Here is an 18,941-nt window from a genome sequence, read left to right as displayed (position 1 = left end):
CTCCGGGTGACTGTCTGTGAGGAGTTTGGTGTGTTCTCCCCGTGTCCGTGTGGGTTTCCTCCGGGTGCTCTGGTGTCCTCCCACGGTCAATGATTCCGGGAAGGCTCCGGACCCACCGCAACCCTGAACTGGAAAAGCGGTTACAGTTAACGAATGAATGGCTACTCTCCCCAGCACAGTATGTAAGTCGGTAAGATAGTCAGTCGGTAAGTAAATAACTCCAGAAAAGTCCGTTACTAAGTCAGTAAGTAAAAGTCAGGCAGTCATTGAGAGAGCAAGCAAGCGAGTGAGTGAGAATTACTTAGCAATTTTCTCACACATTAGAGCACGACCATCCACCAGAGGGCGCTCTTACCATGCAAACATTTGGCTGCGGTGGCATTGGCGTTTTGTTTTGGGCTCTTTCCCAAATAGTTCCCAGTTCTATATGTAGGACACAAACTCAGAGTAGAACCAGTCTGTGTTAATAACAAACGCAGCTGTGCCCTACCAAGGGAGCGAGGGAGATATTTGTAACTGAGCCCCAGAAGTTGGTATTTTATTATGAGTTGTGGACAGAGTAGGGGTTAAACTGGTGGCGCTCTTTCTCGCTCTTGAATGTGCAGGAGTTCTCCCGGCCCTGGGAAATGACACACACACACACACACACACACATATATACAGATGAGGAGGATGAAGGATGTCCACGGGATTTAATTTTTACTATCACGTGTATAACATGAGCGATATGAGCTGCAAGTATCCGAAATTATGGACGGACCCCTTCGTTTTAACGCTGTAGAAGCTGTTTTTTATTGAGGAAGACCTGTTTTCTGCTGAAGTTCCCAATCATGCGTCTCCTCAGCAGGTCTGTGGCGGTGGTGCTCTGTATTTTAGGATGCAACGTCTGGAAAGCTGTGACTTTGCGAGAAAATAGCGACGTCAAAGGTGAGGAAATACACCTGTGATATCTACCAGAAGGTTTCCCTACTGAGGGCTCCCTGCTACTAAAGATAAAAGGCTACCAGGATCTGTTAAGACCGCTTTAACTCGTTATTCTCCAGCGACTCGTTCGAATTCTCCATTCCACCTTAAATGGTGAAGAACCGAGCGATGTTTAAATTTGTTTTATTTGTAATTCGTCAGTATTCATGTCAATATGCCGTTCTATATTGAACGGCCCATTACAAAGCGATGTTTAAATTAGTTTGACTGTTTATTCACCGGTCTTCCTACTCGACAATTCAGTTCCACCTTAAATACTGCAGCGGTTACAATCTGGCGCTTCAGGTAAAGCTAACGTTAATGTCCATAACAAAGCAACGTCGCTAGCCAGAAAGCTAATCTCCTGTCAAAATAACTTGGATATTTTACTGAAATGTCAGTTTTAATAAAATTGTTTATTATGAGACACTGAATAACTTTGCCCTTCCGAGATCATCTATATTCATTTCCACAAAACGTATTTTCAATAAATCTCAGCTCATAACCCATATCTTAAAGGGCGCATACCCTTCATTTTAATTTGTATTTTGTGACGTTCAATGACGATATGTGTGTGCGTAAAATATGCAGTGCTTCATTTTACATGACCGTTTTTAACTTTTCTTTATCTCTTAGTTTTTTGTTACTGTACCTTTAAGAATAAATGTAAATGAGGTCTGTTCTGATTGGCTGCCCTGTATTGTGCCTCATTCAAAAGTGTCTTTGGGTGGGCTCTTTTCAATGAGAATGGGCGGGGCCAAGTTCCTGTAGGCTGAAGAATATTTTTTTAAAACAAGAATTTTTGATTGTTCTAATTTTATAATTTCCATATATGGACAGAGGAGGGAATCATGGTACATTCTGAAACGATAAACTTAAGTAGATGGTGCATCAGGCTTGTGAAGAATGTTCAGTCTGTCTTCCTTTAAAATAGTTAGATCCTGACAAAGTACATAAATATATTGAATTGTTATTCAGTGAATTTAAATTATTGTTGGTTCATTTGTTTGTCAGTATTTTGAGGGAATATTTAAGTTGAAATTTAAAGTAGTTATAATTTGTGTTTAGTTTTCTGACAGGTTTTTGTGCCCCAGGGTATTTGATCTGCTTTTCAGCAGAAAATCACATTCAACCAGCCCCAGTGGGTAAAAGAAATTGTCCACTAGGCTGCTTTTAGGATGCCAAGTTTGGACCATTCTTGATGGAAATCCACAGGGACTGTGGACAGCAGCCTGCAGAGTGACCTAAAAACAGTCAACGCCTTAAAAATAATCCTAATAAAGGATCCACTTTTCACACAACATCAGTCTTCATCCTCTGTTTCCTCATGACTGGCTTCATGCTGAAATGCCCCCTCCCCCTCTGCTGGAGCAGAAGGCTGTTGCCCCTCATGCTGTGTGAGGGGGTAGTGCTGGGTGGGTCTGGGGCAGGTCCACAACTACCTCAGGAGCCTGCAATCTGCAATATTCAAGAAGAGCTTAATTGTGTGAAAATAACACCACAAACAAGTGATGTATGTTTCTCTGTCACCTGAAGTGCACGTACGAATTTTTACATGGTGTTTCACTTATTGCCGTGTACACATTTGCCTATGCAAGCATTGGCATGTCTGATTTGTGAAAGTTGTGACTAGATCCACTTAGATTAGAATTAGAGAAAAATACAATGTGTTTATTCGATTTTAAATGCAACAAAATTAATAAAACTGAGACATTTTGGCACAGTAGCACTAAGTACATAGTGGTAAATACATCATCTTATTCATCAGGTTAACAATGTGGTTTTCAAATCTAAATACATGTCTAATGTGTTTTTATATATGATGTCATTTTGATTTAAACCAAATATTTGCTGATGTAGATATGATCCTGATATCATACAGTTCTTGTTTTAAGTTCTGAAAACTGCCTTAATTACGTTTATGATAGTTTTTAACCCTCTTTGAAGAGGCTGTTTTGTTGTTGTTGTTTAAGACGGATGTATGGTGGTGAACTCTGCTCTGATTGGCTGCCCTGCAATGTGTCTTATTCAGAAAACATGTCCTGTTGGGTGTAGGTGTAAATTGGTGGGGTTAGATGTATATAAATAAATAGACTGACTATTAGTTGAATCTGATGGACTGTGGTGGGCTGCAGACAGGACTTGGGTAATGGTCATATGAAGGTCTGCAGATCAGCTTGGCTGAAAAACAACTTACTGCACGTGGCATAATGAACTGGTTATTAATATTTAGTGATCATACTGGATGCACCTTTTTTGCATGTATAATTTCGTAATGTTGAATGTGTTTGGGGATGGCATGGTGGCGCAGCAGGTAGTGTTGCAGTCACACAGTTCTAGGGACCTGGAGTGCTCCAGTTTCCTCCCATGGTCCAAAAACACACATTGGTAGGTGGATTGGCAACTCAAAAGTGTCTGTAGTGAATATGTGAGTGTGTGTGTGTTGCCCTGTGAAGAACTGGCGCCCCCTCCAGGTTGTATTCCCACCTTGCGCCTAATGATTCCAGGTAGGCTCTGGACCCACCCTGACCCTGAACTGGATAAGCAGCTACAGATAATGAATGAGTGAATGAATACCCTTGTATTTAGGTGTTCCAAGAATTATACCTTGTAATATTTTGCAAGGATTATAGTGCAGTTTGGTGTTTAGTTACTTATACACCTTTCTTACTTGCGTGGTAATCCAGAAATGTTCCGGAGTTTTCCTGGAGGAGCTGTATGTGTGTGAACACGACCACTCGCAACATTCATCCTGGACTTTATCCTCCTCGTACCTTGGTAAACACTCTGGGTGAATCAGAGTCGGCACATGTGAGAACGGAATGTGAAATATTCCAGAGGTTCTCCTGCATATACTGCACACCTAAAGCATGCGTTTCATCTCCCGCTGCAAGAGTACCTCTCACTCAGAAAAATGCACGTGTGAACGACCACTCCGGGACATCTTCGGACCCGATACTCAAGAGTTCACGTGTGAAAGAGGCACTTTAGTCACATTGTATTTACATTTACTACAAGCTTATTATCTAAAAGCACTGAAGGCTTAATGGATTCTGGTTTAATTCGTTGCTATGATAAGTCGTTTCTCCAGCAATTGGTGTTAGGAAATCTGCTTTTGAAGTAATAATCGACTTTCACTGGTAAATCTATTAATTTGAAGCAGTATTTCTGTTGGCTGCAATGGAAGACTTAACTGGGATTTTAATAGGGGTAATACTTCCATCACTTTGTTATTGGAGCTAAGAATGAGCCATTATTGATACTTGCACCATTATTTCTTATTTCTTTCATAGTCTCGTTCAGTATGATACATTGGTGGCACAACTCATTATTCAATGCAGTCATAACAGGGAGCATCCTGTGTAAATGTGGACAATATGGAAAACATAGCAATATGGAAGCTTAACATTCACAACACTGTAAAAAATAAAAATAAAAAATTCACAAACCTTGTCCAGAAAAAATGAAAACCAAGGGTAGACATTCAGACTGTGTATTATAATGTGTCTATCTAAATACAGATGTTTAACCGCTGGGTATTAAATATTAAGCACATAGATTAAATCTGAATATAGACTGCACTAAAATAAACATAAAAGTAAATTACAAATAAAGCAATATTTATTGCCAACGAATCCTCACTGCTTCATTAAGAAAGTACCTTGTTATTGATCATTTTGTGGACAATTTGAATTTATTATTCATTAAGGTGCTAGAAACGTTTTGGGGCAGCCGTTTTTCCGTGCACTCCTCGACTGATCTGTCTAGTTGGATCTGTGTAGTAGAATATCCCCTATATTTAGAGGATTTTAATTGCTGTAAATGGGATTAAATGCTGGTATTTTTATCAATTTGTTCTAAACATCAGATACCCTGGAGTAGGGATGGGCAATTTGGCCTTAAATATCATGATATTACAGGGTATATTTGAGACTACAATATTCTTGGCGATATGACAAAACACGTATTTTGTAAAATTTGTAAAATTATTATTATTATTTTTAAAGTGCAAAAAATTTGGTGCATGCATTTAAATAGCAAAATTGTAGTACTAAAAAATACCCTTAAAACGTCACAATCAATCAAATAATAAATAGATGCTGTGCTGAGTCAGTGTGTGTGTCTGCTTTGGTTAGAGCTCACTTTGGCTGCGGAGCTCTCCTCACGGCAATTTAGACTTTCTTCTAACTCAACGAGGTGCTTCTGCCTGAGGTGGTGAAACAGATTTGTAGTTTCGTTGTTACAGGCTTCTTGCATATCCTCTGTATTGCTGTAGTTTTTTGGAACATCTGATATCTTTTTGGAAAAAGCTGTTTCACCACAGAGCCACATCCCACCAAACATCCCATAAATGTGTAAATAAATCACATCCCATAAATGCTGTACATAAATGTCTCGGATAATAAACTTACACATTATTATGCGTAACTGCTAGACGTCATTAGGTAAACAAGTAATATTGCTATTATCACGATGCATTGTTTTAAAACTGATATCTATATTATTGGAAATGATACTGTTCGGCAGAGCCTTACCATGGAGCATCCCTGCTTCCCTGTCATCGGTTATCTCTGGCTGAGTTTGCAGTGTAGGCACAGACTGCACTCTTTACAGGGTGGAGGAGAAAGTCAGTCCGTCTACTTCACATCTGGAGAAGTCATTTTGTGAGCTTGAAAAGGAAAGGCGAACGTGTAGGCCTGCTTGTTTTATGTGGTACAGAACAACACAGAACCCTATCTACTGAATAGTAATCCATTAGATAATCCCGTGGACTCAAAGCTTTCACATTTGCATGTAGCTGTTTATTGTAGGCATATTATAGGTGCAGGTGTTCATCGTGCAGTTGTTTTATAAGGAGGATCGTGCAAGATAGGGCTGTTCCATATTGTATAGTGTGCAATAATATTGCAAAAAAAAAAAAGATAAAAAAATAAATATCGTAATTATCATGATATTGTTTACGTAATGCATCATTGCAGTTACACGTAATATTGAGTGCATTCATTACATGAGTCATTTAGGCACAGTGACAGGTACGGTGGAAATCTGCTCTGAGTTCAAATATTTGCGCCAAATAAGGAGTGACTTCAGTTGTGTGGAGGTGGTTTGGATATAAATATCAACATTCTAAATAAATTTTATACAACGTCAGAATCTTGGTAAGTTACGGTTGTTTACAAAATAAGCAAATATTTACACATTTATTTGTTGTTTCTTTGAATGTTTGAAATGGAATAAATACAAAAAAAGGGAATTAAATTGAATAATTTAAATAATTAAAATAAGAAATTAAATATATTATTAAATTATAATATTAATTTTAATATAACGTTTATTTTGTTGCAATGGTGTTTTCTTGAAATTAGTAAAATTAGTTTTCAGTGTTTTTTTATATCGCCGAAAAAAAACCTGAAATATCGTAATATTATTTTAAGGCCATATCACCCACCCCTAGTGCACGACCATAATGAATCCTTAAGCACAATTTAAACTAAAGGCAACACGTCGACACAAACCCTACGGCGCAGCCTGATGCGCACTTCTCCGGAAATGTAACCGTGTAGCATCAACGCAGGCCGCAGCCTGTGATTGGTCAGTAGTCAGACAGACATTGTTGAAGTTGAACTGAAGATGTACAGGAACATGAACTCCTCTCCTTCACACACAGAGACACAGACAGCAGCACATTCACTGAAAGAGATTTCCTCAGACATGCTGTGGACATCAGGGACGAATAAAAATATTGAACAAAGGAAAAATACGGATGTCTCCAGGAAAAAATAACTCAAGGAGAAGTGGGACCATGTGGGAAAAACGTGCCGGTTTTGTATTTGTTTCTTTCCTGGCACATTATGTAAACACTGCTCTGTCCCAAACAGCAACCTCCTCCCTAAATTGTGCACTTTAAAGATTTATAAAAGTAAATCTACTTTTACATAGCGGGTGGGGGGAGTTTGGGAAACACTGGTGTACATGAGGATGTGTGAGACTCAGCCCTAGTGGTGTGGATGTGTAATTGCAGGGTGATGCTCACCAATGCAGAAGTATAAATCAGTCTTTACAAGTTGGTCTGTTTGTGTGAACATATGATCAAAATTGCAGGAGTCATAGTTGATAAAGTTGGATCTATGTGTGTGTTAAAACGTGCATGTCTGGTGTATGACTGATGTCTGTGTTGGTTTTATTGCACCGGTTGGTTTGATCTCTGCTGGAAGTAGGTAATCAGGCCATGAAGTTCTGGTTAGATTTGAGGTTTGGGGGTATGGCTTGTGTTTGATTAAAGGAGGGAAAGGAACAGATGTTTTAAGGTTATCGTGTAGAGCTGGAGCTGAGTGAGGATCGCCCTCTGTACTCCCCTTTTATGTGGTTTGTTTAAAAGCAGTGGTTTCATATTATTCGTTTTATTTATTTTGAATATATAATTCAAGTGTCTCAATATTGCTATTTAAAGGGTTGTAACTGCATTTCTATGCTATCATATCTTTATATCATTGGCAATTAATGGTCTTAATTTGACAATAATTGTACCTAATGGTACAATAAAAAATGTTATAGGCCTGTATACTAGGTCTGGGCGATATTGCAGATGAAACAAATCTCGATTTTTGTTTTTATTTTTTTTTAACTCTTACATAATGCAACAGAAAATTAACGATTTTATTCAACTTTCTTATTAGAAGGGACTGTAGAAGTGCACAATTGTAACAGCACATCTATAACAAATATCAAATTTTGCAAATAATGGTTACTTTTAAATTTCTTTTCAAAGGACTAAAACAAATTTGTAAAAAAAAAAAAAAAAAAAGTTAAATAATATCTATTTCCATTTAACCATAGTAAACAACATGCTTAATTTTTGATTTTTTTTATTAAAAAGGTGTGTAATCATGGATTAAGGAAACAGTCAAAGGTAAAACACTGCTGATTCTTATAGCATTGCTGAAGCACTATATTGTATAGATTAAAAGGAGTAAAGGTTGTGTGTTTTTTTTTTTTTTATAAAGAAAGTGAGGCATAGCGACCAATTTAATGACCAATATTGTACATCTACCGTTTCTTTTTTTTTTTACCGTAGTGTTGCCAGACTCCTGACCGAGATACGACACAAGTTTATTGTCCTAATCTGACACAGTGAACTTTGTGAAAGACTAAAATATTGTGTAATCTGATCCTGGCGTTAGGTTTAGAAAGGATATATAGTATAGGATATAGGATTTCCAGCTGGGATCAGACAGAATTTGACCATGTTTACAGTCAGTTTATGTAGTATGTAGCTTGGACACAGTCAACCTGGAATTGGTCAAGCTGTTGGTTTCAGAAAGATTTTTTTTGGCTCTACAGTCAAGTTAAATCTGAATTTTCTCAGGCTACTGATTCTGTTCAAAATTTTGCCGTAATCGAGTTTAGATTCAGGTCAGATTGGATTTCAAAACATGGTAGTGTCTAGATGGGTTTGGACAAGGTTGAATTCAGGTTTAGACCAAGCTTTCGTGTTAAAATACTGTTATTATGCATCTAACAAATGTAGTTGTTTCTTGGGATCAGGACTGTGGTGAAAAAAAAACAACATTCTGTCTACTTTCTAACATTTAACCAAGATACTCAATTAAAAACAAACTGTTAGACATTAACCTGTCACATGACTCTTAATGTTTTGGACTTTACTGTGTTTGTCTCTCTCTCTCTTTCACTTTAACCTTCTGCAACCTTCAGTGTCCCTGCGGGATTTTGAGACCGATCAATAATTGGGTTTTTTGAGACAGTACTACACTAGTGGCGTCTGAATCCATCCAGAGCAGCGATTGATCTTTCGTGTTGTTATTACTTGGCTCCAGATCCTGTTTGCTGGGTTAATGATGTACAGTCTCAAGGTTAGATAAATTGCACACTTTGGTTTAAGTGTTGAGTGTCTGAGAAGAAAGATTAGCCTTTAAAACGGCCCAGTACTTTGTTGCAATGCAGTTCTAGTACACTTCCCTGGTCCGGAATCTTTCCATCTGCCTCCGTTTTTCTCGCTCTAGCTCTCTCCACTGCAATGCAGCACTGTGCAGTTGTCCTCACTGTCCACTCACTGCCACAGACTTTACTGACCAGAAGCAGAAAGGCTGAAAGCAAGGTGCAGCACATACTGCTCTCCTGCTAAACAAGTTGCAGCCATGTCCTCATTTCCCCTGAGAGCATGTGTAGCTTAAAAATGTCCAGGCTACAGAAAAGTAGGTTAATTAATAGCCTTTTAAATGTTTGTTTACAGTGTTTACAGTAATATTTTGACCTACACTGAGTCATATTTATTTAAATATGGGAGGACATGTACAGTTGTGGGGAATTGCAGTTTTCTCTGGTTTGTTTCACACTCAATGTATTTTAAGGTGGAATGGAAAAACAACAGTTTTTTAATGGTTTTATTTGTTTGTTAGGACTTACTGGTCTGTCTTTGCACAGTGCCCTTTATAATTGGTCAGTTTTTATAAGGCAGCATGAAAAGTAGAGCAGTGCACATGGCTGTTTTTATTTGAATTACAACCCATATCTGTAATGTTTTGCCCTCAGGCATGGGTTCGTTGTTTACTAAAACACACACACACCGACCGAGTGAGTACAAGCATCAGTCTGAATCTGATGGACTGGGGTGGGCTGCAGACAGGACTTGGGTAATGGTCATATGAAGGTCTGCAGGTCAGCTTGGCTGAAAAACAACTTACTGCACGTGGCATGATGAACTGATTATTAATATTTAGTGATCATACTGGATGCACCTTTTTTTACATGTATAATTTCGTAATGTTGAATGTGTTTGTCCAGCGTTGTATAAATGAACACACTAGAAATGACCCGGCACGGCACATTATTAAACAACAATTTGTCTAAAACACACCAACTACTGGAGTTTACATCTTTTATTCAAACATTCGCATCTGTACATTTACAGATTTTCATAAATGACTTGCTTACCTGTTAAAGGAAACGTCTACCATTGTGGGGAAACGCAGTTCAAAGCTTTGTGGTTTTTAAGGTGGAAAGGTGTGTTTGAGGAGATAAACAACTGTTGTTTGTACGCGGCTGAAGTGTTTTTATTCACTGTTCTCTTCAGTCTTTCAGTAATGCAGTTAGCGGTCTCCTGAGTTTGGAGACATTTCCACCTTGATCTGAAGTGATCTGAAACAGAAAGTCAGTGTTACCCACATATGGAGCAGGAATAGAGCAACATCCTCATTTCGGGTTCATTACTTTTAGAGTCTCTCAGTTGTCTAAAAACTTTCCAGATGGCATTTCTCTGCCATGAGCAGAGAGAGAGAGAGAGAGAATGCCTAGCAAACCGGACTGAGACACTTTGTTTTTTGTTTTTTTTAATTCATTTACAGACACCAGGGCTTCATCTTAGAATGTTTCCTTTATCTCTGAGGACACATGCTGGTCACTGTAGAATTTAATATATTACAGATTGCTCCTTTAAGCCATGACTGCATGCACCATGGGGAGGGGCTGCCCCAGTTGACCAGATTCTCTGCTTCTTTTTAGAATCTTATACCTGCTCTCTCTTGTGGAATCACTGAGAGTGGCCACAACACTGCATGAAAAGAGGTCCAGATTATGATCCTTTGTGAGTGAATTGACTCTACTGAGCTGTTGAATACATGTAAATATGTGACTGCTTTTGCTGCTTAATTTCCACAGATGTACTGTATGCACATTTAACTGTAAACATACTGCGTTTAATTAGTGAATAAATGTGTGGAAAGCTCCGATACGGTTTGACATGAAACAGGCCCCTTTTAAAAACAATGATTCAAACTACAAAGCTAAACCAAAACTGCCTTTTCTGAATGTGTTGGAACTGTTTCCATGGGTGGGAACGGCAAGGCTAAGCCTGTCATGTTGTGCACCATATGTTGTCACTTTCCACAGAAAGAAGATAAAACGGGTGTGCTTTTCATGAGAAAAAGCAATTGCAATCATAAACAAGTCCACGGTAAACACAACAAAAGCCAGCATTTAGATTCTGTGTGTAATTATAAAAACCATTGTAAACAAAAAATGTAAATATGTGGCTTGTTAGTGGAGGCTCCATTGCTCATAAATGGCTAATTTTTCATGGTTTGGAGCATGCCAAAATGCTGCAGAGGAATAAGATAATGTGAACTCATGACCCGTCCAGTTAAAAATATCCTTACAGTTGAGCCCTAAGATTTCAGCTGGGATGAATCTCTCGAGACGTGGAAAACAAACTCTACTCCCCTGATGCGTCTGATTATTTCTCAGCCCAACGGACAGAAGTGACCAGAGACCGCAGTCCAATGCTGTTGGAGCTCGATATCTATAACACAGTCTATCTCTTGTTTTGGGACGTACTCTGGAACTGTGTGCTAACAGCACGGTGTTATTTTTACATCTTTTGCATCTTGAGCTTTACAAGGACGTCTGGATGTGGTGGGCCAGCAGTGGAATCGGATCGGTGAACCAAACCTTGATAAAGCTTTTTTGCTTCTTCCACAAGTGTGGAAACTTGTGGTTTCACTGATTCTCTAAAAGAGAGAAAGTTAATAGTGTTTTTGACTGTTAGTTTAAAGCAGACGTATTAAAAGTGGAGAACTGCAGGGGTCACGATGGTCATAACACTCTTTGTATTTTTATGCTCTGATGTTCTTTATATATATTTTTAAAATCTATACACCAGGTGTGGCCAATCTATCAGAATCAAAGAGCCAAAAAAAACCCACGTTTGTACCAGGAGCCTCAAGCTATGTATTTATGCAAATAAAAATGCATGTGCACAACTACCATCCTACAGCAGCTGTAACTTCTTAGGGCTAGGGCTGCCCACCCCTCTGGGCATGTGTGTGCTCAATGCCCCCTAGTGTTCACTAGTGTTTGTCAATGTGTGTTACACTGCACGAATTGGGTTAAATGCGGAGAACAATTTCCTCTGTGTGAAGGCACAGTGGCCAGTAAAGTGATTATGATTCTAATAACTGAGAAGAGGGTATTTTAAGACAGATAGAATGTTGACACTAGCCGTTTTCTTCCCCACTGTCCTGCGACACAGTGGCAGATACTGCAGGGGCTTCTTTTTTGCTGTGTGTAAAGTGTAAAATGATTTCAGAGTGTGGTTCTAGGACTGTTCAGCCGGTAAACAGAACAGAGAGAACAGTGGGAATAGGTGAAAGTGAGTCTCCATGACCACAGCAGAAACAGATGGAGTGTTTTCCTGTTTGTTTGTTTGTTTACAAATCAGAAATGGTTTGTTTCTCATTTGAAAATGAACACGAAGCTAGACGGACCCAACAGTTATAAATTGTTTTTATTTATTTTTAATTATAGATGGAAGAGAGCCACATGCTGCTTGTGAGGAACATGTTCAGCTTCACTGGCCTCTGATTCACCGTCAGAGACTGGGTTATAAAGTTAGTTTTTACCAGCTCTGGGCTTGAGGTCAGTAATGAGAGCACCACAGATAACAAGGACGGCTAATTACAGTTATGAAAGCGGCTTGTATATAACTGCTAGGGAAACAAAGGAGGATCTGAGAGTTAGTTAACGTTAATATTAGCTGTGTGTTTAGGTTGTGAGAAAGCGTTCTAAACAGGCAGCAAGTTAACGTTAGTCTCTGGCCGTGTCCCAAACTGCACGCTGCTGCTATATATATATATATATATATATACACACACACACACACACACACACACACACAGCACCCTTGGCAGTGCTTTCTGTAGTGTAGTATGTGAAGTTCCATAGTGTGTTGTTTAGGACACAGCCTCACTCTCTAAGGTTAATGTTAATCAAATGCTGTTCCACAGTATTTTACTGCCTTATCTAAATAGGAATCAGCTTAAAACTATCTAATATGTTGGGTATGGGGTGGACTTTGATATAAATAAGTCCCCCCCAATATCAAACTCACTCCTATGCCCTTGCATCTGCCTTTTCTCATGTTTGCACAGATTAAAAAGTGAGAAACTGAAGCACAGTTTAACTAGTGGCCATTTTTATTTTTGAACATTGATATCAATGGTGTTTCTGGTGTTATAATGTTAAGCTACTGATTTAGAGATTAGAATTGATGTTACTTCAATAAATTAGAAAATTGTAAATTTCCATGTGTATTTTATTACCATTTTTTGGGGGGTGATATGGTACAGGGGCGTGGAAATTCCCCTCGAGGTGGGGAATGGTAGAAAAAGTTTGAGAAGCACTGCTTTAGGCTGTTGTGCCACCACTGTAAGACGCAAACAAGCATATTTACAAAACATGCAGCATTTGTGAAAGAAATCCTACTTCTTTATTCATAATTACTGTAGTTTTTAATAAAAGCTGAAACGGCTTTTGGATGAAGACTGAATTTTTGAATCTGTACCTGTGGCATCCTTTTCTCTTTTGCTCAGAGGTTGAAAGATTAGAGCTTAGAAGTAAATGCAGTTTGAGTTGAAGATGTTTCTCTCCCAGAGGCAGTGTTTCAAAGTCCGGAGGAGATGTAGAAGGATGGAAATAGAGGGGGATTTCCACAGAAACAGAGAGGGAGAAAGTGGGCAGTCTGTTGTGAACATATTCTTCCTGGAAACTAGAGAATGGGACTGCTCAGGAAAGAGTGTCTATGAAAAACATATCACAGTACACGGGTTTAATGCTCTCCCACTGAGAAAAACAATTCATCTGTCGATCAGGTTTAAGAGAAACACAATGGGGGGAGGGGTGCATCTGGTGGACCAAAATTCTTTACGCCCTCTGTCCCTCTGAGGTCTGAGCAGATCAATACATCATCCTTCTACAGTGCCAAACCGTTTTTGTTAAAGTAACATCGCTGTAATGTTACACTATTTTGCTCTTATCTCAGATGTATTCAATCAGCCAAGACGTGTTTTGCACTGGAAATATAATTTATAAAGGAACACATTAAAATTACATCTTCTTACAAGTCATTATGATGTTTCGCTGAGCTGTAACAGCGAGAATAGAGCCTTCAGCACTGCAGAAACTGCGCTGCGTAACTTTTGGAGAAATATATGGCCAACGTTTAGACCACTGGGCTGCTCAGAAACACCAAGGACACGGTTTTATAGAAAACAGTAGGGACCTCAAAGATCGGTATCAGGGCTGATCACAGTATTATTTTACTGATCTGTACCAACTTTGAGCTCGATCTTTAATCCACTATTTCCTCTAGACGGAGACTTCACTCTACCTCCTCCTCCTGTAGCATGCTTTGTAAATGTTGTTGTGATCTGACTCTGCTGGCCACCATCGCGGAGTTTAGAGTCACCAACCGTCAGGTATTGGAACAATAAAAGCTGTGTTGTGTTTTGGACCCATATGGCACATGTTTTATCCCGTATGTTTGAGGTGACACTGCTAAGACTATGATTTGTTAGTGACACGCTGGCCAGATACTCCACGGTGCTTCTCATTGGTCGTCACTTTAAATAATTCAAACAGCAGCCAGAGTAAGCTGTACATCATTCAGCGGTTCAGCCAATGGAGTCACAGTCCCTCCTACAGGGGGTTGTTTTGTGGCGGCACTGAGAGAAACGGTTCAGTGCTGGGAAAAAAATAAATAAAACTTATTTTAGCACCGTGTCCTAGAAGAAATTACATTTCATTTCTATCTCAACATCTGTAATGACAGTAAAGCTGACTGGGTTTTAAAATCAAAGTCATTCTTCTTTAGATTATTTCATATAAGATTAAAAATAATATTATTAACTTAATATTAAGGTATTTATAGGAGCTGTTTGTGAAGACACCATTTGCTGATTTTGTTATAAAATATAAATTAGGCAACAGCTTGGATGCAGACAATTTCTTTTTAATGTGAGATATTCAGTGTAGCGCAGACACCGGGCTTTAATGTACTGGACGTGTGCACTGTGTAACAGTACTCTCTAGAAAATATCTAAATATGGGATCTCGAATTGGTATCGATACTCAGTTTTCAAAGACTCAGATCGGGGGGGAAAAAAACTTGATCAGGACATCACTAGAAATCGGTATGATTAGCCTACATTGCATCCTTCCATTAAACTTCCTAAACACCTGACATGGCCTTCCCAGAAACCCTGCTTTCTTCTAATGGGGGCCTCAAGAGGTACTAGCCAAACAGATTATAGGGGCTCTTTGTTTTTCTTTCTTGCACAAGTACAACTTCCACCACATTTGTCCGGCTCTACACGACTCGACACGAAATGGCTCGGCACTCTTAAAGCTGGTCAATTTCCACTGTCAGGACTCCCCACGAAATGGATTCTCTCAGGAATAGCTGGCTTTTAAAACAACAACAACTACCGTGGTAAATTAGGCACTGTTTAATCATCGTGTATTCGTGTGTTGTTTTTTAGACTAAACACGGCTACGCGCCCCAGGTCTAACAGATCCGATTTGTTGCATGTTCTGCTTTCACTGGAAATTTTCATCGGCCATCGACCAAAAGAGCATATAAACCTCTACAAAACACCTCGAGGTAAAGTTATGAGCTGCCATTGTGAGTCAGATAAAAATAAATGTGAAAGCTGCTAGAGATTTTACAAACAGCGGTTTGTACTGGATTTCAATGAGCTCTGCATTTCCTGAGGATTGACATGGCTCTGACCAATCAGCGCTCTGCAGGGTTTACACGTCACCATTTAGTGCCTAGTCGACGTGGTTAGAACCCAGAGCGAGATGGGACTGAAAACCTACCCAGGTACCAGATTTGGCCAGTGGAAAAACAAAAGAGCTGTGCCAAGTCGAGTCGAGTCGACTGGAAAAGCGGCAAAAGTGTCAGGACTTCACGAGTCAGCAAAAATGAATCTTGTCTGACTGGAAGAAAATAGAAACCTACACCTGATCTCACAAAAAACCACAGCTCTTACAGAACGCAGAATTATCATATTAACCGTGGATTTTAACGGGAAATCTTGGCTTCCAGACGCTGTGCTACAAGAGGGTGGGGTTCTCTTATGAGTCTAAGTCCTTTCTCACAGAGGGATGAGCTGTTTTCTGCTGAATTGGAATTTGCATTTGGTCCCTTTTATCTGTTTAAGTGGAACTATAATATTGATTTATTGATTTATAAACAGCTGTAGTCCATCCCTGATTCTTCTATTTGACAAAGCCTTTATTAAATCTATTGGGATGTGAAATATGTTTTTCTATATATACTGACCCTGATAAACCCATGTGTTTGTATGTGTACATGTTAACACGGCTTAAACATACTGGCTCCATTAAATGCCCGTTCTTGTGTGTGTTTTGTACTGTCACGCTATGCCACAATTAGATTACTCTGCTGATGTAATGGCTGTTAATGTCCTGCGGTGCTGTTTGTACAGAATTATGGAGCTTTAATCGGAGTCTCACACTAGGGATTGTGTTTGGTGACTTGGCATTCGTGCACGTGGAGAAGAGTAAGTGGGAGCAGCACTTGTCGCATGGAGTCATTTCAGTGTCGCTGCATGAATAATACCAATTAAGTTAAATTGCTCCCACATTTGGATGGGTTCCTCATATTGGTTTTGGTTTTGCGTCTCTCAAAACAGTAATTTAGCTGGCTTATATCGCGTGACTCTGTCCTCCTTTACAGCGACACATGGACTATGAAAGTTCCCACTGGCTGATCTTTACTTTCAGCGACAGTGACGGGAGATGCTTGGTGCCTGTGGCTTTTTAAGATACAAACATATGTCTATTAATTAACTGCACTTGAAGATGTACATTTACAGTCCATTTTTTAGATGAACAAATATTGAAAAATAAGTAAAATAATCATCATAGTCATATAATATAATAATCATAGTAAAATAAAAATAATAAATAAACAAGCAAATGGACAGACAAAAATGACACACAATTAAGGGAAGTTAATGTAAATGACCAATTCGGTCACGTTTTCAATATTTTAATATACAATATTTACAGCACCTATGACAGATCTGTCACTCTCACCAGTTCAGCACTTATTCATTCATTATCTGTAACCCTTATCCAGTTCAGGGTCGTGGTGGGACCAGAGCCTACCTGGAATCATTGGGCGCAAGGCGGGAATACACTCTGGAGGGGGTGCTAGTCCTTCACAGGGCAACAAATACACACACACATTCACTCACACCTACGGACACTTTTGAGTCACCAATCCACCTACCAACGTGTGTTTTTGGACTGTGGGAGGAAACTGGAGCACCCGGAGGAAACCCATGCGGACACAGGGAGAACACACCAACTCCTCACAGACAGTCATCCGGAGCGGGAATCGAACCCACAACCTCCAGGAACCCCCTGGAGCTGTGTGACTGCCACCGTGCCGCCCCAGTTCAGCACTCAATTTTAAAATTAGTTTTAAAATAGTAATGTTGACAAAGCCAATAGGTTCATGTTTGATGATAATAGTCATTTTATTTTTGTTTGTTCTTGGATGTTTTCCAGTGGATTTTATACTGTTCATATTGGTATCGGAATCATATCGTATCGACAACAGTTAAGAATTATTATTATAATTATTATTTTTTAAACAAACTAAATATGCAGAAGCATGCATTCAGTGTCACTGGCTCTTGAGGTATCATGCACAGACATGATATAGACATGGTTATTTATGATTTTATAGTTAATATACACTTTACTCTGATCAGATTTCACATTAAAATGACCTCCTTGTTTTCTGAACGCAGTGTCTGTTTTATCAAATCCATACCAAACAGGTGCACTTTGCATTTCTACAAAACGCAACTGGTGGTGGATAATTCCCAGAGCTTCTAAAGCAATGTTCTCATTTCTGTTCCTGCTGTTCAGCATTCAGAGTCTCTCCATTGTCTAAAAAAATCCAGATGCCATTTCTCTGCCGTTAGCAGAGAGAGAGAAAGCCTAGCATGCCGGACTGAGACACTTTGTTTTTTTTTTTAATAAGCCGCTTACATTAGAACAGTTTCCAGCACAAAGACAGACAGGAGAGCTAGCAGAAAAGTGAGAAAACATCTGGACTTTATAAAACGTGATTTATTTTATTTTTTTTTAATTAAAACTTATAACGTTATGAACGTCTCCTATAACTTGGATAACTAATGTGGCTAAAGGTTCGGATTCAAATTCTTGGGAATAGTGCCACAATTTCAAGCCCATATAAAGGTGATGAGTAGAAAATATTGCAAGAGGACTGGAAGAAGAAACAAGTGCTCTGAGTATTAGTGCTCTGGACGGCATAATATCTCTAAGAGAGAGAAATGACCGATGGTGCCTGACAATTTTATTGGTCCTCTGTAGATCAGCAGCCTGCTGTGGCCCTCCAAGAGCAGAAACACTGTCCCGTGTAGGCATTACCGGCTTGTTTTTTTTTTTGTTGAAGGTCAAATCAAACATTGACTCGGCAGTGAAGGAGTGGTGTCCTCTTCAGAATAACAGAGGAGCATGTCTATAGCTCTCAGCCCTGAGTGTATACACACACACACGTACGCACGCACACTGATCTACCTGCTCTGCACCTGTGTTAACAGAAGGAAACAGGTGCATGTCTGAGCTTGTATGGCTGTGTAGCCCAATCAGTTGTTTATTATGCTAAAATGGTCTCTATTTATACATAAACAAATGCAGTGCGAGTGAATCTGTTGCCTGCTGGGAGCTTGTTTACATTTTTATACTCCCTTGGTGTTCTTTTTTTGGTTACCAAAACAAGTTCAAGCTTTTGTGAAATCCAAGAGTCAAATGTAAACAATCAGCAAAGATCTGTGTGGTGCCTAAGGCCCCATCCACATGGATCTGTTTATTTTTAAAAACGGGGATTTTACTCTCTCGGTTTTTGAAAACATTCTCGTCCAGACGAATACGGAAATGGCTGCATTATCATACCAGTCCAGTAGGGGGCCATAGTACTTCTCAATTAGAGGCATCAAAACACCACGACGTATGAGAGCAGCACAGAGGTTTAACCCTCTGTTTTCAGTGACGTACAATGGCGTTTTCGTGTGGACAGAGGGAAAAACACAAACAAAAACTTCTGGTTTTAAATGTAAACATTG

At 39.3% G+C, this 18,941-nt stretch overlaps 1 protein-coding gene across 1 annotated transcript in view; it reads left to right on the top strand.

Annotated features, from left to right (window-relative positions):
- Positions 1-610: 610 nt before the first annotated feature.
- Positions 611-18,941, top strand: part of fam171a1 (family with sequence similarity 171 member A1) — a 47,278-nt gene continuing 28,947 nt past the window's right edge. The window contains exon 1 of the mRNA XM_066645750.1: positions 611-927. Within this exon, the coding sequence (XP_066501847.1) occupies positions 831-927 (97 nt within the window). The 5' untranslated portion in view covers positions 611-830. The remainder of the gene's footprint in view (positions 928-18,941) is intronic.

The sequence above is a fragment of the Hoplias malabaricus genome, chromosome 1 (assembly GCF_029633855.1).
Source record: "Hoplias malabaricus isolate fHopMal1 chromosome 1, fHopMal1.hap1, whole genome shotgun sequence".
In the NCBI taxonomy this organism is placed as follows: Eukaryota; Metazoa; Chordata; class Actinopteri; order Characiformes; family Erythrinidae; genus Hoplias; species Hoplias malabaricus.
The sequence above is the reverse complement of the archived record's forward strand: the minus strand, read 5'-3'. Positions and strand labels throughout refer to the sequence as shown.